Source organism: Dromiciops gliroides, chromosome 4, assembly GCF_019393635.1.
Source record: "Dromiciops gliroides isolate mDroGli1 chromosome 4, mDroGli1.pri, whole genome shotgun sequence".
Lineage (NCBI taxonomy): Eukaryota > Metazoa > Chordata > Mammalia > Microbiotheria > Microbiotheriidae > Dromiciops > Dromiciops gliroides.
The window spans coordinates 184563376-184584964 of NC_057864.1; the positions used below are offsets into that span (position 1 = coordinate 184563376).

Below are 21589 nucleotides of genomic sequence, written 5' to 3' on the forward strand. Positions count from 1 at the left end.
GCCAGGCTAGGAACTGCGTTCATCCTCCTGCTGCTGGTTATCTTCAAGAAGTGCAGCCATAGTTGTCTGGGCTCTCCATGAAGAGCTCCAAGAGAGCTCTTGATCTCTCAAAATAGCTTCTGATGCTTGAGATGACCATCTCAGGATTACTGTTCAAGTCACCTTTACTCAGGGAAGAAACACAAAGCAGAAGGGGCAACTAGGGCATTGATATCCAGTCTCAAGCTCACCTTGGTGAGCACATGGGCTAGCTGCCATGTGTAATCACTATGCCAGTTCAGCTAGGGTTGAGGAGGGGAGCAGCCCCTTCCCCACTCCTCCAGGGAGAAGCTTGAAGAGTTCCGACATCCTGGGTAGACTGAGGGACTAGCAGAGGGAACATACCAGAGATGCAGTCACTTTCTTTCAAGTACATCGAGTGTGCCGGTCCTCCTTGCTCAGTGGCCAAACCTCCTGGTATGGATACCCCCTTTGCTGCCATCCTAGTCACCAATAAGGCAATTAATTGTTTCATTATTCCAAAGCTCCCAAGACTTCAACACGGAGGCAGATAGAAGGGACCGAGAAAACTTCACACATGCTTCATGGTCTGGTCTCTGAAAACCCAATCTCAGGCACACAGAGGTCACATCAGACACAGGCCCTGCTTTCACAAAGCTTGTAATCTGCTTGGGAAGTGCGGTACACACATGCATAACCACGGAACAAAACAATTCAGGCCAATTGCTTTAAAATGTTTAAAACAAAACTGAAGGTTTCCTGGAGACAGCATTTAACTTGGGCTTCAAACTATGGATAAGACTACAATAAGGTAGAGCAGAGAGGTAGGGGGAGATCTCCAACTAGCACCAGATGCACAGATGTGTCAGGGGGGCAGCTCCCCTCTTGGGACAGCATCCCTTCATATTTCCTCTCCCCCCACCCCCATTATCAATCTATTCCGCAGATCTAGGGGCAGAATCATCCCTGGGGGACAATCTGGGCTGTGATCACAGCCCTGGTGAGACAATCCTCTGCATTGCTATGCCTACGTAGCCCCATCAGACTGTTTTCTATGCCTCCAGCTCCCTTTGCCTCCTTCCCTTCCCTGACAACCGAATTTATTCCAGGTGCAGTTTCAGTTAATGGCAACTCTGATGTCAGCCATTTTAATTTCTATCCTAAATACCTGTAGTTTGTCTAATAATGTATAGTTGACATTTATGTTATGCCATGGAGACTACAACATGTTTTACATACACTATTTCATTTGAACGTCAGAAAAACCCTTTGTTGGGGCGGCTAGGTGGCGCAGCGGATAAAGCACCGGCCCTGGATTCAGGAGTACCTGAGTTCAAATCCAGCCTCAGACACTTGACACTTACTAGCTGTGTGACCCTGGGCAAGTCATTTAACCCCCATTGCCCCGCAAAAAAACCAAAACCAAACCAAAACAAAACCCTTTGTGATAGGTAAAAAGGCATTATCATTCCCATTTTACAGATGAGGAAACAGAGATTCAGGAGTTTTATGTGACTTGCCTACAGCTGGTCAGTACCAGTGGGAGGATTTGAACATCAATCTTTCTCACTCCCAGTTCAATATAATATCCAGTAGACCATACTGTCCTGAAGGACAGAGGTTATGCTGCCTGGTTTTTGTTTTCTTCCCAACAGCATAGCACATTGTACACTGTAGGTACTTAATCAGTGTTTGAATGAGTAAAGGCAATCTGATTTCCTGGTTCTAGTCAAAGCAGCCAGGGCATCCTGACTTCCATCAGGACAGGTGACATGTTCTCCTTGAGGCAATTTGTTTTTTCTTTTCTTTCTTTTTTTAATATTATTTATATTTCAGGGGCAGCTAGGTAGTGCAGTGGATCCAGGAGGACCAGAGTTCAAATCCAACCTCAGACACTTGACACTTACTAGCTGTGTGTGTGACTCTGGGAAAGTCACTTAACCCTCATTGCCCCGCAGAAAAAAAAAAAAAGGAAAAAAAAAAGAATCTTCTTCCCACCGCAAATAAAATAAAATAAAAAGGGGGCAGCTAGGTGGCACAATGGATAAAGAAAGCACTGGCCCTGGATTCAGGAGGACCTGAGTTCAAATGTGGCCTCAGACACGTGACACTTACTAGCTGTGTGACCCTGGGCAAGTCACTTAACCCCCATTGCCCCGCCAAAAAAAAAATTCTTTATATTTAGAATTTTATTTTCCCAAATTACATGTTTTTTTTGTTTTTGTTTTGTTTTGTGGGGCAAGGAGGGTTAAGTGACTTGCCCAAGGTCACACAGTAAGTGTCAAGTGTCTAAGGCCAGATTTGAACTCGGGTCCTCCTGAATCCAGGGCCGGTGCTTTATCCTCTGCACCACCTAGCTGCCCCCACAAATTACATGTAAAATACAAATTTTGACATCAATTTTTTTGTGTTCCAAATTCTCTTCCTCCCTCCCTCCCCCCCTCCAAGAACTCAAGCAATTCAGTATAAGCTATACATGAGCAGTCATGCAAAACATTTCCACATTAGCCAGGTTGTGAAGGAAAACAGATATAAACAAAATTTCAAATAAAGGAACTAACAAAAAAAATGATGCTTCAATCTGTAGAGGCAGTTTGTTTAAAAGAGGGAGATTTCTGGGGACACCCCAAAAACAGTTTAATATGATAGGAAGAGCATTGGCTTTATTGAGAGAAGACTAAATTCTCATCTTAGCTCTGCTGCTTATTATATTTGTGGCCTCGGGCAAATTTTTTCACCTCCCTGGGCCTCAGTTTCCTCCTTTGTAAAATGTGGATTGGATGACCTCTAAGGACCTATGGTCCACCCCTAAATCCCATGATGCTAGCCCATCTCTTGCAAGATAGTCCGTCATCTCTGGTCACCACTCCCTGTGATATCAGAATCTCTCTCTTGTCTGAAGGCAGAATGCCTTTAATATACCTTTCAAAGATATGTCATCTTTTTGTCTTAGAATCACAAATTTTATGTTAGGTCATCTATTACCATCCGTTGATTGTATAGATGAGAAAACTAAGGCCAAGAAGTTGTGACTTTTCCAAGACCACACAGGTAGAATGTCCCAGAGCTCAGATTTGAACCTCTGTCATTTGACCCCCCCAAGCCAGCATTGCTTCTTCTGTCTAGTGCAGAGGATCAATGGGACTTGAAAGGTAGTGGTCACTCTCTCCCTCTCTCTGCTTACCTCTTCTCCTCAAACCTCCTTGTGTCCCATATACTCCCTCCTACACACACACACACACACACACACACACACACACACACACACACAGAGTAGAGAATCCTGTCCAGCCCTAACACCCTTAGCTTGTTCTTTCCCAACGATTAACCACAATTTTGAGTCATTCCTAGAACAGAATCTGTTTCCCAGGATTTTGTTCCCTCCTACCCACCCACCTACCCCCCACAATATCCCTGGTGGAAACCAGAAACTCCTGCCTTGACTCATGATTTCCAAGCTTTTTTTTTTCAGCTAAGGCTAATCCTGATGATTTGGGAGACGTGTATGTGTGTGTGTGTGTGTGTGTGTGTGTGTGTGTGTGTGTGTGTGTGTGTGAGAGAGAGAGAGAGAGAGATGATAAGTCAGGTTATGTCTTAGTAAGAGAGCTGACTTTTTGCCAGATCATTTCTATTCAAAAGATCTATTAAGCCCTTACTATATGCAGAACATTATGCTGAGTTCCAGAGACACAAAACCAAAAATGCAAGAAAAGGTCTTGCCTATGGGAAGAGGTGAAAGATGCTGAAACAGGCTGTGGCCTCTCTTTATGGGGGTAGATGGAGGAAGGGGAAGCAAAAGAGAATCTCTAAACACCGGAGAGTTTTTTCTGTCCAGAGCAATCTTGGTGACGATAGACAAAATTCAATCAAACTTGGATTTGGAGTGAGAGGACCTGGGTTTGACTGTTGACTCTGCTATCCTTTTCCCTCACTCCCTCTCTACCCTTTCCACCCTTCCCTTCTTCCCTCTCCCTCTCTCCCTCCCTCCAACTCCCTTCCACTAACCCCCCCCTCCTCTATCCTTTCTGTCCCTCTTCCAGCCACCCTCTCCCTCCTCTCTCTTTCGCTTTGTCTCTCCCTCCCTCTCTTTCTCTTTTTCTCTCTTTACTACTCTCTCCTTTTCTCTCTTTCCTTCCCTCTCCTTTCTTTCTTTTTTTTTTTTTTGGTATTTTTTTCAATTTTTTTTTTTTTTAGGCAATGGGGGTTAAGTGACTTGCCCAGGGTCACACAGCTAGTAAGTGTCAAGTGTCTGAGGCCGGATTTGAACTCAGGTACTCCTGAATCCAGGGCCGGTGCTTTAACTACTGCATCATCTAGCTACCCCTCTTCCCTCTCCTTTCTACCCCCACTCTTTTCCTCTCTCCTCTCTCTCCCTCCTTCTCTTTCTCTCTCTCCCTCTCTCTTTTTCTTTCTCCCTCCTTCCCTCTTTCTTTCTCTCCCTCCATCCCTCTTTCCCCCCATTCCTTCTCCCCCTCTCACAGCTTACTCATTTTGCTTCTCTGGGCTTCCATAAAATGAAGGCATTGGGTTATATTGGTGGGGGACACCTAGGGCAAAGTCACAGAAATGGGAAACTAACGTAGGTCAATTTGGCTGGACGAAAGGGCATATGAAAGAGATTAATGTATGAGTCTGGAAAGGTGGGTTGGTCCAGATTGTAAAAGGCTTTGCATGTTACATGGAGGAATTTGAATTTTACCAAGAGGGAAGATGGGACCACGGAAACTTCTTGAACAGAGGTTGAGATGGCCAAACAATCCTTTAGGAATATCCGTTTGGCAGCAGTGTGGAGGAAGAATGGGAGAAGGGGGAGACTTAAAGAGACCAACTAGGAGATTGTTCTAATAGTCTAGGCAAGAGACAATAGTGACTGAGAAGGCTGGGTATGAGAGGAGAGAAGGGAAGAAAGGCAGGATATACAGTTATCCCTTCCACATTGTAGGGGTTATGGGCAGGGCCCCCCTGTGATCTCAAAAATCCATGTAAAAATTTTTGCTCTTCCCTTAGTACCAGAGAAGTCTGAATTTTTTCTTTTTCTTTTATGGGGTCTTAACAGTGCCTTATTGTAAAACTTGGTTTGATATTATACAATCCTCTACAAATATTTTATGCATTTCTGAGTTTCTAAACTTTTTCTGTGTTGTCTGTTGGCCTTCATGCGTCCTCTGTGGCTTCTGCAAAATTCCCCAAAAGTTCTCATTTAATTTCTTTCTTTCTTTCTTTCTTTCTTTTTTGGTGGGGCAATGACTCACCCAGGGTCACACAGCTAGTAAGTGTCAAGTGTCTGAGGTCATATTTGAACTCAGGTCCTCCTGAATCCAGGGCCGGTGCTTTATCCACTGCACCACCTAGCTGCCCCCTCTCGTTTAATTTCTTTTGCCGGCCCCCCACGATATATTGAAGCTGTGATGGGAAAAGTCGCAATGTGGAAGGGATAACTGTATAGTGTGGTAGAATCACTAAAATCTGGCTACTGCTTGGAAATGTGGAGTGAGGGAAAGGGAACAGTTAAGGATGACTCTAAGGGTTGTGGGTGACTAGAAGAATGATAATACAACAGAAATAGCAAAGTGAGGAAGAGGTAGGGATTTTGGGGAAAAGATAGTGAGTTCTGCTTTGGGAGTGTTGAGTTTGACATACCTACAGGATATCCAGTTGGAAAGAGGCAGTTCAGGAGAGATTAGGATATGCAGACCTGGGAACCATCTTCCTAGAGAGAATAGAATCTGTGGGATTTGGTGAGATCCTTAAGAGATGGGGTGTAGCTGAGCAAGGGTGTAGCCTGTGGAGTAATGGGTGAACGGAACTGGATGAAGTTAATCCAGGAAGACTTTCCCAGAGGAAATAAGATGTGGAGAGATATAAGTGAGGTTTAGAAAAGAAGAGGGAAGAGACAGATTGGCAAAAGAGGGAAGGTGTCTTGGGTGGGGAAAGAAAGCTGGTAAAAACCAAAACTAAACTGTAACTACCAATTTTTAAGCCAGAGAAAGGAGCAAATGCCACGAAACAGTGACCTCAAATGTCCTGCCGAGGAGGCCCCTGCGGGGAGGGAGTGGTGCAGGCTGAGGAAGAGCCATCTGATGACTTCCCCTGTGAACTAGTTCTCCTAACTAGATGCTAAGCTCATTTGTTTCTCCTCAGCTGAAGGACTGAAAGGGCCATCAGAATTCTCTACATTTTGGCTTCTGGGGACAAAGCCCCAATGGCCTCTCTCTAGGGATAACCCCGGGAATGAATGACCGATTAGCTAGAGGTGGTCCACTGTTAGTAGCAGAGTTCGAGGGGAAACGTTTAGGCTTCAAGGCATCCTGTGAATAGGCAGCAGCTTGGTGTAGTCGATTGAATACTGGGCCTGGAATAAGGAAGACTTGGCTTTGAATCCCACTCCAACACCCTGAGTAACAACCAGAAAAAGATGAGAGTATTTTTATGGAAGAAGGTTTATATCCAATATGGCTTTCAGTAGCATCCTGGGGCTCAGGCCTCTACTGTATCTCCCTACCTTAGAGAAGAGTAAATAATGCTGGTTGCCTTCCCAATCAGTGGGTAAAATGCCTCCCTAGAGCTAACTCACCTCTAGCACTGAGTACCACCTCTACCGCATATTAGTACTACCACATAGTAGTACTACCACATAGTAGTACTACCACATAGTAGTACTACCACATAGTAGTACTACCACATAGTAGTACTACCACATAGTAGTACTACCACATAGTACCTCCCTCTCTCCTTTCCTTTCTCTCCTTTCCTTCCTTCCTTTCTTTTCTTTTCTATCTTTTCTTTCTTTCTTTCTTTCTTTCTTTCTTTCTTTCTTTCTTTCTTTCTTTCTTTCTTTCTTTCTTTCTTTCTTTCTCTCTCTCTCTCTTCCTTCCTTCCTTCCTTCCTTCCTTTCCTTCCTTTCCTTCTTTCTTTCTTCCTTCCTTCCTTCCTTTCTCTCTCTCTGTCTCTCTTTCTTTTCTTTTCTTTCTCTCTTTCTTTCTTTCTCTCTCTTCCTTCCTTCCTTCCTTCCTTCCTTCCTTCCTTCCTTCCTTCCTTCCTTCCTTCCTTTCTTCCTTTCTTCCTTTCTTTCTTTCTTTCTTTCTTTCTTTCTTTCTTTCTTTCTTTCTTTCTTTCTTTCTTTCTTTCTTTCTTTCTTTCTTTCTTTCTTTCTCTCTCTCTCTCTTCCTTCCTTCCTTCCTTCCTTCCTTTCCTTCCTTTCCTTCTTTCTTTCTTCCTTCCTTCCTTCCTTTCTCTCTCTCTGTCTTTCTTTTCTTTTCTTTCTCTCTTTCTTTCTTTCTCTCTCTTCCTTCCTTCCTTCCTTCCTTCCTTCCTTCCTTCCTTCCTTCCTTCCTTCCTTCCTTCCTTCCTTCCTTCCTTCCTTCCTTCCTTCCTTCCTTCCTTTCTTTCTTTCTTTCTTTCTTTCTTTCTTTCTTTCTTTCTTTCTTTCTTTCTTTCTTTCTCCAAAGAGAACTAGAGCCTGACCCCCTTCCTGACTGATGGATAGGGACAGAGAGGGAATTCTCCTTTTCCAGGAGCTTATCCTTGCTACCATGGCTAGGGAAGGCTCAGCCTCCCACAGGGATCTAGCTAGACAAGGTTGGGATCACACTGATGAAGGTTGGCAGTAAGAACATTGTCTCTCTGGGGAGAAACTTGCCCTGGCTCAACTCTCTTGCCATGCTGGTCCCCGCAGCTAGCTACTTCCTGGCAGCTTGATTAATGATCCCTATTAGACAGTTTGTTCCAGGTCTCCCCTCCATCGGGTGTGAAGCCACTCTTTCTCTTTCCTGCATCCAGGTGAATCTAGTCCCCCCTCCTTTGCTCACAGTTCATGTCATTGCCCAGCCTAATCCTCCCATGCTCCCCCTTCCTGTGGGCTTCCATTCCTTTCTTCCAGCTCACTTGTACCTTCTCAGGGCAGCTAGGTGGCACAGTGGCTAAAGCACCAGCCCCAGATTCAATGGGACCTGAGTTCAAATCCAGCCTCAGATACTTACTAGCTGTGTGACCCTGGGCAAGTCACTTAACTCTCATTGCCCTGACACCCCCCCCCAAAAAAAAACCCCAAAAAACCCCAACAACAAAAAAACCTTGTATCTTCTTGCCTTCTGATCTGGTTTTGATATTCCCCTCTTCCCAGAAGGCTTGTTGGATTAACCCCAGCCTTTTTTGCTTATTCCTTTCTTCTTCATTCCCTTGGCATCGGTGCCTACAGGCTGTACTCACTGTTCCTTGTCTGAGGAGGAGATTGGACCCATGCTCAGACAAGGAACTTCCTGAATACTGTGTCTCTTCTCAGAACCTGTGGGGGGGGGGAGGGTTCCCCTTAGTCCAGGGGCTATATTTCTTCTGTCAAACTGGAAGATCCCTCATTGGACCAAGAACTCCAAGAAGTCAAAAACTATGTTGCTTCCTCTGCAATTCCAGCTCCCTCAGAGGGTGCTTAGGATGGGGTGCTAGAGGATAGATGAGGAATACTTGTCTATACTTCCCTGGAATGCCAGAACTTGAAAGAAGCTTAGTGGTCAACTAGTCCCACCTATTAGTCTTCCAGAGGGGGACACTAATGCCAAGAGAGAAATCACTCGACCAAGGTCATATAATGAATTAGCAGCAGAGTTGAGGCAGTAGCCCACACCTTCTCTGTGCCAGTTCAGGGGTCTTCCAGACTTCCTCTTATCTAATACTGAACCTATACTGAGACCTAGGAAAGACTTAGATGCAGGACAAGTTCTCCTTGCCCCAGGGAATAATTAGATGGAATTTTCAGATCCCATGGAAAGTATTGTAAAGCTTACCGAACCAAGATCTGCCCTTTGCATTTCTGGCCTCAGTGAACCTAAGGAGTTACTGGAAAGAGGTGAAGAGAGTTTGAGATTCACCAGGCACAGTAGAAGTTGTGTTAGGCAACTAGATTTGGGAGAAACCTGCCTCTTTGTCCATCTCCAGCAGTGGAAAGAACTGAACTCCTAATAGCCTCATATCCCGGAACTGTACTCAGCATGCTATGGAGATTTGGTATGAGCCTAGTATCATTCCTCATTGGACCAAATCTAGTGATAGGAAATTTAACAGGGATAAATATGGTCTCCTCTGAGGGTTCAAAGAATCAGTGCCCCAAATATAGAATGGGTAAAGTCAGTCGATAAGAAAGCAAAAGATCTAGCTCCTAGTCTAATATATGGGAAAGACAACATGCAAACAACTTTGTACAGATAAGCTGTAGGTAAGATAAACTAGAGATGTAGCTAGATTGTAGTTTGTCTGAAAATCATCTAAAAATGTTAGTGGATTGAGTCAAGTGTGATATGGCAGCCAAGAAAGTGAATGAGATATTAGGCTGCATGAATAAAGGAATCATGTTCAGGAATGCAGTCCTGGTCTCTCTTGAGTTCCAGTCTCACATCACCAATTGCCTTTTGGCTGTTTCCAACTGGATACCCAGTAAACATCTCAAACTCAATGTATCCAAACAGACGTCACTGTTTTTTATACCAAACCCATCCCTCTTCTTACTTCTTTTTTTTTTTTGGGGGGGGGCGGGGAAATGCATTTGGAGTTAAGTGACTTGCCCAGGGTCACACAGCTAGTAAGTGTCTGAGGCTGGATTTGAACTCAGGTCCTCTTGACTCCTGGGGCAGTGCTCTATCCACCTCCCATAATACTTTCCTATTTCTATTAGGAATGTAACTATCCTTCCAATCATCTAAGATCTAAACCTTGGAGTCATCTCTTACTCCTCACTTGGCTTCACCTACCATGTCCCATCAGTCACCATGTACCTCAATGACATTTCTCAAATCTGTCCTCTTCTCTTCACTCTTATGGCCATCACTCTAATTCAAGTCTTTTTCATTTGTCTCCTGTCCTATTGAAGGAGACTCCTAAAAGGTCTCTGCCTTAAGTTTTTTCTCTCTTAAGCCTATCCTCTGCACAGCTGCCAACGTAACATTTTTAAAGTGTGGGTCTAACTGATGGAGGAGGCTAAAAGGGTTTATAGATAACAAAAGGGGTTAACAGACAAACCTATGACCCAAGCTCTGATTTTAGATCTGAGCTCCAAGAGGGATTCAGACCCCAGTTCTGAAAGGAATTAATGGATAACTTAAGACTTGGCCCCTCATAAAAGTCAGGGCCTAGGTTCTTTTTTTTTTTTTTTTTTTTTTGGCGGGGCAATGGGGGTTAAGTGACTTGCCCAGGGTCATACAGCTAGTAAGTGTCAAGTGTCTGAGGCCAGATTTGAACTCAGATACTCCTGAATCTAGGGCCGGTGCTTTACCCACTGTGCCACCTAGCTGCCCCCGAGGGACTGGGTTCTTGTTAACTGGTACCTGGAGGTCTGGCTCCTATTAATTACCCCCATTAATCACCACCCACAACAGAAACATAAAGAGGCAGGTCATAGAGACCTTAACTACAACAAAAACATAAAGAGACAGGTTATAGAAATGCTAACTGATAAATGTTAATACCCAGAAACTAGGCCTGAGAATGAAGAACACAGGGACACTCTGACCTTGGCAAGTTGATGCAACGTGTGTAAAAAAGGCCAGATTTATCCCCGGTTCATTTTATGATGTGTAAACCCCCAAAACACACCTCCACAGAAAAAGGTACCCACCTCGGGGGTTGGCTTAGGACCTCAGGAACTCCAAATTAGGATAGGCCCTCACCTGTACCTCCCTAAGGTGGAGATTATTATGATGAGACTGATAATCAGTTTATTCATACTATAACTGTCTTCTCTTTCTCTATTCAAGAGACACCTCCATGGTGCTCTCCCTGTGGTCACTCACAGTATTGCAATAAAACTTGGGAAACTGAGTCACTGAGTCTTGTAATTCTTTGAGATGCCTCACAATCAATTTGCCATCCCACATCATAACCATGTCACTCCCCTTCATAATTAGTTTTGATGGCTCCCTATTGCCTTTGGTATCAGATAGAACCTCCTCTGTTTGGCCTTTAAAACCCTTCACAACCTGGTTCCTGTTTACCTCCTTGTCTCCTCCTATTAGAATTCCTAGCTTCTACCAAATCTCAGGCAACCAGGTGGCACAGTGGATAGAGTGCCAGGTCTGGTGTCAGGGAGACTCATCTTCCTGAGTTCAAATCCAGCCTCAGATACTTCCTAGCTGTGTGACCTTGAGCAAGTCACTTACCCCTGTTTGCCTCAGTTTCCTCATCTGTAAAATGAGCTGGAGAAGGAAATAGCGAACCACTCCAGTATCTTTGCCAAGAAAACCTGAGTTGGGGTCACGAAGACTTGGACATCAATGAACAACACTAAATCTCAGCTTAAGTTCCACTTCCTGATTCTCCTTTCCCCCAGATACCATTGCTTTCCCCCATTACCTTGTATTTGGAGGACTGGGTTGTATATACTTGTGCAAAGTGTTCCAAAAGTCTTAGGGTAGTTTTAAGTCATGAAAACTTTAAAACTGCCCAGAGACTTTTGGGACAATCTGTATCTGTACATGTCATCTTTTCCAATAGAATGTAAGTTTTTTGAGGGTTCAGATGGTCTCACTTTTGTCTTTGTTTTCTCAGTACCTAATATAGTACCTGACATATAGTGGCATTTAATAAATTCTTGCTAATTGGTTGAATAAAGAGCTTATTAAGAAAAGAGTTTAATTACACTGCCCTAGACGGACCACATTTGGAATATTGTGTTTAGTTTCAGATGTCACATTCTAGGAAGGAGAAGGGGGAGAGGGAAAGGGGAAAAGGAAAGAGAGAGAGGGGAAGGGATAGGGAGGGAGGGAGGAAGGAAGGAAAGAAAGAAGGAAGGAAGGAAAGAAGGAAGGAAGGAAGGAAGGAAGGAAGGAAGGAAGGAGAGAAGGAAGGAAGGAAGGAAGGAAGGAAGGAAGGAAGGAAGGAAGGAAGGAAGGAAGGAAGGAAGGAAGGAAGGAAGGAAGGAAGATTTGAGGAGGCACTAAAGGATACAGCTTCACATCTATCTCAGATATCCTGAATGGGGCATATCTTTTACCCTATTGTTTGGGAATCATCTCTTACTGTTACTTGCTCCACATTTATTGCTGTAAGTGTGCTGTTCCCTGTTCCTTAAGATCATAGAACCATAGATTTAGAGCTGAAAGGGACCTTAGAAGTCATCTATTCCAAACTCCTCATTTTACATATGAGGAAACTGAGCCCCAAAGGGGTCCTTTAAGTGACTTGCTTAAGGTCACATGGGTGGTAGGTTGGGAAAACCAGTACTGGAACCTTGGTTCTTTGATTGTACATCCAGAATGCTTTTGTCCTTCTATTTCTTGGACTGTTGACAGGAAGACAACCATAGCTACTATATTTCTCGGATGTATGGCCCCAGTGAACCCCGGACGCGAGAGTTGTGGGTAGATGTGGCAGAAGCCAACAGAAGTCAAGTCATAGTGCACGGGATCCTTTCCAATACCCACCGCCAAGCTTCAGTGAGTGCCCCTGAGACATTTTCTCCCTTTCACTGATCTCCATCCCTGTACTAAGGACATATGAAAACAGCTTACCTACCCCCGCAGGCCACAGGGCTTAGAGCCATAAAACATGGGAGAGTAGAACCGAAAAAGTTCTTAGAGATGACCTAGTCCAACCCCCTCTTTTTATAGCAGAGACTCAAAGAAAGGAATGACTTGATCCTAGGTCATGTAATTTGTTAGATTTATAATCATGATTAGAGTATAGTTCTTCTGACTCCCAATACAATAGATGTAGGACAGATAGGTGGTGCAGCGGATACAGCATCAGATCTAGAGTCAGGAAGACTCATCATCATGAATTCAAATAAGGCCTCAGGGGGCAGCTAGGTGGCGCAGTGGATAGAGCACTGGCCCTGGAGTCAGGAGTACCTGAGTTCAAATCCAGCCTCAGACACTTAACACTTACTAGCTGTGTGACCCTAGGCAAGTCACGTAACCCCAATTGCCTCACTTAAAAAAAAAGGCCTCAGATACTAGCTGTGTGACCCTGGCCAAGTCACTTAACCCTGTTTGCCTCAATTTCCTCATGTGTAAAATAAGCTGGAGAAGGAACTTCATTTTCTTCCATGTGTCATTGAAAAAAATGGAACTCTTTCTTCAATCCCCAGTCACTAAGTAGTATAAGATAATACTAATCATCATAAGGGCCAGTATAATGGCCTTGAAGATGGGGAGATCTAGGCACATATCCCACTTCTTTTTTTTGGGGGGGGGTGAGGCTATTGGAGTTAAGTGACTTGCCCAGGGTCACACAGTTAGTGTCAAGTGTCTGAGGTCGGATTTGAACTCAGGTCTTTCTGAATCCAGGACCAGTGCTCTATCCACTGTGCCACCCAGCTGCCCCACATATCCTATTTCTGACACCACACACTTTGTGACTGTGGGCAAGTTACTGAACCTCACTATTCCTCATCTGAAAAGTGGAAATCATTGGAAGAGGCCTAAGAGGACATTTAGTTTAATCACCTTATTTTACTTTTGAGGAAGCCAAGGCCCAAGGAAGTTAATTGACTTGCCCAAGGTCACACAGGTAGCATGTCAGTGACAGAATCTGATCCCAGGGCCTGTGACATGAGAGCTATTATACTTTCTTCTCTCCCAATTATAGTGCCTATGTCACAGGGTTATTGTGTGACTCAAATGAGATAAGAAATGTAAAACACTGTGCCAACTTTACTCTGTAAAGATGATAATAACGACAGGGCTTTACAAACTACTTTCCTCACAACACCCCCCCACCCCACCCTGCCCCAGCTCAGAAGTACAAGCACTGTCATACCTGTTTTATGGACTAGAAAATGCAGAGTGGTAAAGTGATTTACCCCAGGTCACCCAGAAAGTAAGAAGCACCATTTTAATATCTTGCTGAAGATTTGACAGTCACTGGTTCCTGTTTTAAAGTAAATATCTTTCTCTACCACTGAGTAGTAGAGAGAACAGTGTTTCCATCAGCATATTTGGTTGTGTGACAGGGGGCCAGGATTGACTCCTGTGTTATTTGGTCTGTCAGAGAGAGAAGGGCACAACAATAGCCTAAATGTTCCTCCCCCCCCCCCCCGTCAATGGCCCAGCATCCCAGGGGTGTTGCTGGCCAACTGTAGAGAGGCTGCTCTCCCTGCCTTTGCAGGTTAGATGGGATTTGGGGCAGGTGAGGACCACTGGCCTTTTTCTATGCCCCTACTGCCCATGTTGATTCTCTCTCTCTCTCTCTCTCTCTCTCTCTCTCTCTCTCTCTCTCTCTCTCTCTCTCTCTCTTTCCCTCTCCCATCCCCCGCAGAGAGTGGTCCTGTCCTTTGATTTCCCATTCTATGGCCATCATCTGCGGCAGATCACCATAGCAACCGGAGGTAAGGCTGTCACTGGGAGCAGCCAGTAGGTGGGTGGGCAGTGGGGGCTGGGGGTCCTTAACCTATCCCTAGGGACTTCTTCTGGGGAGGCACTATAATAGGTATGCAGGGGAGGGAAGGATGTAGCCTTGGTTCCTTCAGTGACCTGATTCTCCATAGGGAATGAGGGAGAGAAGGAGAAAGAAAAGGAATGAGAGAGGAAGGGAGGGACAGAGGGAGGGAGGTAGATTCTCAGGGTAGCATTTTGATTCAGAGTTCTGAGAAAGAGTTGCTTTTTGCACGTTTCCATGTTTGGATATTAGTGTTAATTTATCTCTCTCTATTTTTTGTTTTGTTGTTCAGTCATTCAATTATGTCCGACTCTTTGTGATCCCATGTGCCGTAACACACCAGGCCATTCTATTCACTGTTACTTGAAGTCTGTCCAAGTTCATGTTTGTTGTTCCATGACACTATCCATCTCATCCTCGGCCATCCCCTTTTGCTTTTGCCTTTAATCTTTCCCAACACCAGGGTCTTTTCCCATGAGGCCTGTTTTTTTCATTATGTGGCCAAAGTATTTAAGCTTCAGTATTTAACCTTCCAGTGAAAAGCCTGATTTAATTTCTTTAAGTATTGACTGATTTGATCTCCTTGCTGTCCATATATCTGTGTAAGTACATATGGTGGGAAGTGGTGGGAGGATGGGAAGAAGATGACAGGGGGAGCATATGTAACCCACAGGGAAGCTTATTTCCCTGGGAACTTGACCCTTGAGTTTCTGCCTTCTATTGTGTTGGAGATAGGGTGAAAAATGAGAATTCCATGTTTGATTTTTGCCCATTTCCCCAAAATATTCTCCATATATCAATTGAGTGGAGGGGAAAAGAACCTGGTATAATCTTTCCTGTACCCCAAGTTCCATTCTAGATCTGGCAGGAAAAGAAAATTGGGATTTACTCAGAGACAGACTCTCAGAGATTCTTCTTTCCTTCCTTCCTTTTTTCTTTCTTTCATCCTTTCTTTCTCTCTTTCTTTTCCTTCCTTCCTTCCTTCCTTCCTTCCTTCCTTCCTTCCTTCCTTCCTTCCTTCCTTCCTTCCTTCCTTCCTTCCTTCCTTCCTTCCTTCCTCCCTCCTTCCTCCCTTCCTTTTTCTTTCTTTCTTTCTTCCTTCCTTTCTCTCTTTCTTTCTTTTTCTTCCTTCCTTTTTCTTTCTTTTTTTTGTAAATTTTTTCTAGCTGCCCCATGTAAATTATTTTTTAACAAATAAAATCCTTCTCATCTCCATCTCCCTATTGAAAAAGAAAAACAAACCCTTGTAACAAATATGTATAGTCAAGCAAAACAAATTTCCACAATGATCATGTCAAAAAAAAAATGTCTCAATCTGCACTCAGAGACTCATCCTATAAGATCCAGATTCAGGGCAGGGCAGAGTGGGGGACTACCTAGTGACCATTTCTACAACTCTATCTTATAGCAAGAGAGAGGAAGGGAGGGACAGAGGGAGGGAGGTAGATTCTCAGGGTAGCATTTTGATTCAGAGTTCTGAGAAAGAGTTGCTTTTTGCACGTTTCCATGTTTGGATATTAGTGTTAAATTTACAAAAAAAAAGAAAGAAAGAAAAAGGAAGGAAGGAAGGAAGGAAGAAAAAGAAAGAAAGAGAGAAAGGAAGGAAGCCATCTGTAAGGGCTAAAATTCTAGGTATACTGTCTAAAATATCTAATGAATGGTCACCAATAAATTATAAGCTTTAGCAAGAGTTAGGCTTTTAAGCATTTATTAAGGAGAATAAGAATTTGGTAAAGAGAGAGAGAAAGGCCTAGATTCATCTATCTATTAAAGGGAGAGAGCATTCCTAGCTCCGCTCTCTGCCAGAGTCCACACAAAAGAGAGAGAGTCAGAGCGCCAGCCTCCCCCTTCTTCCTCCCACAAGCAAACATCACTTCCTGATGCCAAAGAAAAGACACATGGTCCTGCCCTCAGAGGCCCTCTCCTCATGGCGGAGGTTTTCTACAGTAAGTCTCCAGCAGGTGGCATCATTCCAATCGTTACAGTCCCTGCTTTGTTTCTTCAAGAAACAGGGTGTTTCCTTGATGAAACAGTCAAAAATAACAGAATATAATAACCTATGCTAACTAACAATATGTTAATAACAATATAGAAAAGGGAGAGAGGAAAGTTTTGTCCAGGGGGCAGTCCCTCACGAACTGGCGCTTTGACATTGGTCTTGCAAAGGGAGGGCCTCTGCAGAGAGTACATGCTACAAATGATGTATATAATAACAGAAGGAAAAAAGAAAAACAACAAAACCAAACTGTTCATTTAAAGTCTTTGAAAGTCTTTTCTCAGATGTCCTCTGGGTGTAGTCATGGAATGGAAGTATTTTCAGGGGTTGATGTGTGGGTGCTGGTAATCAGCCAGGAAAATTTCCTACAAAATTGAGCTTAACACAACTTTAAAATAGCTTTGTCAATAATCAAATCAAACAATGAAAGTTCTCAAAAACATGTCTAAGGGGATTCAGAATCTTGGTTGTTACACATGAAACATAATTAAACAAAAATTGAAACATTCTCTAAAACTTAATATTACTATATAGTCCCCCCTTATGGAGGGTAAATTGAGAAGACAATTGCTGTGATATTAATTTTTAAAAATAATTTTTATCTTTGTTTCATCACTTTTTGCATCATCTGCCTAATTATCCTCATGCCATTATGAGAAATGTAAAAATCTAATATAATTGGTAACAGATGTCAAGGCCAAATTCAACACTGTATTTATCATGACACCTGAGATAAAATATGCATTTTCCCTTTCCTATATTGTTATTAGTATATTGTTTGTTAGCATTGGTTATGATATTCTGTTATTTTTTATTTATTTATTGTTTATTATTTATTGTTTCATCAAGGAAACACGCTGTGTTTCTTGATGAAAAAAGGGGGGAATGTAAAGAATTAATTGTTATTTGAGGTTTTTATGACCCCATCTTTTGGCTAGAATTTGAAAGAAAAACCTTGGCGTGCACTGGCCTCAGGCTCCGCAAACCGCATGGTGCTCTACCCACTGGTTGTAGCTGTTGCCATGGCTCTGGCACCTCACGTCATCACCACTTGCTGACGCCTACATGGGCCTGGCAAAATTATAATGATTGGAAGCCTAGTGAGGGCAGTCATGTGACTGTCAGAGCAGCCATCCAATTGGCTGGGGGCTGTGTGAGGGTGCTAGGAGAAGGGAGGTTGTTTTTTCTGGCATTCTGGCTGGAAGCTGGAAGGTGACAGGATTTCTGCTGTGTATTCTCAGCTGATTCCTGGGTGGTGGTATTTTTCAGGTTGTATAATTTCCCTTTCCCCATTTTATTTCCTTTCCCTTAATCCTACTGATCCTCTTTGTGTTGTTTTCCTTAAGTTCATTCTTGTTAAAATAAATCCTGTTCTGTTTTGAGGGAGGCTGCCGGTCTCCTTCCTTGCCCCAATATTGCAGCGAGCCGCTTAGCTAACACGCCCCAATTAAAAATTGGTCTCCACACATCCTACATCCAGTTATAGGCTTTGGATCAACAGAGATGGGGCTAGACATGACTCACATGTCTAGGAGGAGGAAAGGAGGGAGATAGTACTATGTAATAGTTATAATTCAAATGAGTAGTTACATAAAGAAAAAGAAAGGAGTGGGGCAGCTAGGTGGCGCAGTGGATAAAGCACTGGTCTTGGATTCAGGAGGACCTGAGTTCAAATTTGACCTCAGACACTTGATACTTACTAGCTGTGAGACCCTAGTCAAGTCACATAACTCTCATTGCCCTGCAAAAAAAAAAAAAAAAAAAAGGAAAAAGAAAAAGGAAAGAAAAGAGAAGAAAAGAAAGAAAAAGAAACAAGTGATTATAGTTGCTAAAAAGTCAGATGAATTCCCATGGGTCAAGTATGCCTCCTGGTTCTCCTGACTTCTTTCAAATCTAATCTTAAATCCCACCTGGGGGCAGCTAGGTGGCGCAGTGGATAGAGCACCGGCCCTGGAGTCAGGAGTACCCGAGTTCAAATCCGGCCTCAGACACTTAACACTTACAAGCTGTGTGACCCTGGGCAAGTCACTTAACCCCAATTGCCTCACTTAAAAAAAAAAATCCCACCTGGAGGCAGAGTGCTAGGCCTGAAGTCAATAAGACTCATCTTCCTGAGTTCAAATCTGGTCTCAGACACTTACTAGCTGTGTGACCCTAGGCAAGTCACTTAACCCTATTGGCCTCAGTTTCCTCATCTGTAAAATGAGCTGAAGAAGGAAATGGCAAACCACTCCAGTATCTTTTCTAAGAAAACCCCAAATGGGGTCACAAAGAGTTTGACACGACTGAACAATAAATCCCACCTTCTATAGGAAGCTTTTCCCAGTCTCTTAATTCTAGGGCCTTCCCTCTGTTGATTCTTTCTTATTTATCCTGTATTATAGGTTGGTTGTACCTAGTTGTTTGTTTGCATGTTCTCTCCCCCAATATACTGTTACTCCTTGAGGACAGGGTCTATTACCTTTCTTTGTATTCCCAGTGCTTAGCCCAGGGCTTGGCACATAACATAGTAGAGGCATGATGAATGTTTATTGACTGAAAAGTGCACTGTGAATATTCCATAATAGGGATCCAAATAGTTTTATGTTGTTAACTCCATAATAAAACTGAATCAGAAAAAACCCCCAACAGAATCAGGGGTTTATTTCAAAGTTACAAAATAAGTAACTGATTCTATTTTTCACGATAGCCAGCTCTGGTTCATCTATTTCTGACACACCTCTCTCTCTTTCACCCTCATTCCCATAGGCTTCATCTTCATGGGGGATGTCATCCATCGGATGCTCACAGCCACCCAGTATGTGGCACCTCTGATGGCCAACTTTAATCCTGGATACTCCCCAAATTCTACAGTCACATACTTTGACAATGGTGAGACGTGCAAACTTCCCACCCACCCCCACTCCTTTTAGATTCCCACCCCAAACAAAAGAATTTCAAGGTGGGAAGCACTGTAGGACCCATCCCCATCCCCTACTCCCTTTAAAGCCACCTTATCCATTCCCCTGCCTCTATTCCTACAACTACAGAGAATTCTTTTCTCCCCCAGAATATCTCCTGGGCGTCTTTCCAAGGGGAATAAAGTTTCCTTTCTTTACATGTCAGTGGGAGGAATAGGTGTGAAGAAAAAGACATAGCAGGATGTGCTGGTAACTGTTTAACACCAATTCTATGTATGACATGCTTTTAAATTTAATTGGAATTAACAATTTCTCCATCACTTTCTTAAGTCAACAAAAGAATCCATAAGGATTTGGCTTGATTTGTAGCGTTTGCCAATTTTCAAGGTGTAAATGCTCACATGTAAAATTTAACAATAGATCCTCACAAGGTCTGGCTAGCTCCAATACTCCCCTGACTCCCTCCTTGGGGTTGCAACCTATAGTTAGCAGTGTGGTATAGTGAAAAGAGTGTTGGATTTGGCATCTGAAGACCTGGATTCAAATCCTGGTTCTTCCACTTATTATCTGTGTGACCTCAGGCAAACCACTTAACCTCTCTGGGTCCCTGTTTCCTCATCTGTAAAAAGAAAAGAGATTTGGGTTAGAAGACTTCTTGGGTCCCTTTTGGTTCTAAAACCTATGATCCTGGAGGCAGCTAGGTGGCACAGTGGATAAAGCACTGGCCCTGGAGTCAGGAGGACCTGAATTCAAATCCAGCCTCAGACACTTGACATTTACTAGCTATGTGACCCTGGGCAAGTCACATAACCCCAATTGCCTCGCCAAAAATAAATAAATAAATAAAACCTATGATCCTTGGACCTCAGTATGCATTGGCCATACCCTCTGCAAGATCCCTTTCTCAGCCTCCCCACCCCCATCTTTCCTTCCCTTTTCAGCTGGGATGTCTGCTCCTCTCCCTCAGGGACAGTCTTTGTGGTACAGTGGGATCACGTCTACCTCCAGGGCCATGAGAACACAGGGAGCTTCACCTTCCAGGCAGCTCTGCACATCGACGGCAGGATCGTCTTTGGCTACAAGGAAGTAAGTAAAGGCAGAGCTGGGCTGCCCAATCTGAGAAGCAATATGTTATAATAGAAAGAACACTGGACCTGGAGTTAAGAGAGATGTAGGTTCAAATCCTGCCTCTTGACACTTCCTGGGCAAGTCAATTTCTCTGAGCCACAGTGTCCTCATCTATAAAATGGGAATAAGAATCAACAACAACAACAACAACAACAATACCTGTAGTACCTATGTCTTCCGTCCCAATCCCCAATGTGCTTCATGAGGAAATAGAAATGCCATTAAAGAAAAAGAAAGTGAGAATAGCTGGGTCAGACCAAATATACACAGAAGAGATCTGTGTGGGAGTTGATGTAGTTTTAAAGTCATTGAAGCATCAATTCTCAGGATATATTAATGATACTGAATAATTAGAGGAAATCATAGGTGTTATCACTGCCCCCATAACAACTGACCCATCTCTATAAAATTCCTTTTGTGAATAATTTATGCACCTTTTATCCTTGATAAAAGACAATAATAATGAGAAGAAAAAAGAGGAAGAGGGGGAGGAAAAGGAGAAGAAAAAGGAAGAAGAGGAAGAAGAAGGTGAATAAGAAGGAGGAGGAGGAGGAGGAGGAGGAGAAGAAGAAGAAGAAGAAGAAGAAGAAGAAGAAGAAGAAGAAGAAGAAGAAGAAGAAGAAGAAATAAGTAGATTTTGATGTAGTACAGAAAGAGCTGACATCAAAACCAGGAAGACTTGGGTTCAGATCTTGCTTCTGACACATAGTGGTTGTGTCAATCAGTCGATCAACATTTATTAAGTACACTGTTCTAAGCTCTGGAATGACCCTCTATGACCCTGGGGGAGTTAATTAACTTCTCAATACTCTAAGCAACTCTTTATGACAATAAGTTCGTTGGTAGAGGTAGTTTCCTAAAACAATGAAATCATGGGCTCAGTCCCCATGTTTATGCTACAAGAAACTATATCTTCACAGTCACACAGTGGTCTGAAAGGTCAGTCAGTCAGTCAATAAACATTTATTAAGCACCTAATATGTGCTAGGTCCTACACTAAGCACTAGAAGGTGCAGAGAATAGAAGATCCCACTGTACTTATGGTTTGGCTATAAAAAAAATTGTAACCCCTAGGTTCTATGCTTCGAAGACCTTTTTGAACTCCGGGTCAAATTGTAGAGATTAAAATATATATGCACACACACATATATAATTTATTTTAAACATTCTTTCCTTTTAAAATTTTGTGTTCTAAACTCTTTCC

General features: G+C 43.2%; 1 protein-coding gene across 6 annotated transcripts in view; it reads left to right on the forward strand.

Annotated features, from left to right (window-relative positions):
- Window positions 1-21589, forward strand: part of PLXDC1 (plexin domain containing 1) — a 128647-nt gene that overhangs the window by 32198 nt on the left and 74860 nt on the right. For all 6 annotated transcript variants that reach the window (XM_044003724.1, XM_044003726.1, XM_044003722.1 and 3 more), the window contains exons 3-6: window positions 12276-12419; window positions 14242-14311; window positions 19106-19228; window positions 20225-20343. In XM_044003724.1, coding sequence (XP_043859659.1) covers window positions 12276-12419; window positions 14242-14311; window positions 19106-19228; window positions 20225-20343 — 456 coding nt within the window. The remainder of the gene's footprint in view (window positions 1-12275; window positions 12420-14241; window positions 14312-19105; window positions 19229-20224; window positions 20344-21589) is intronic.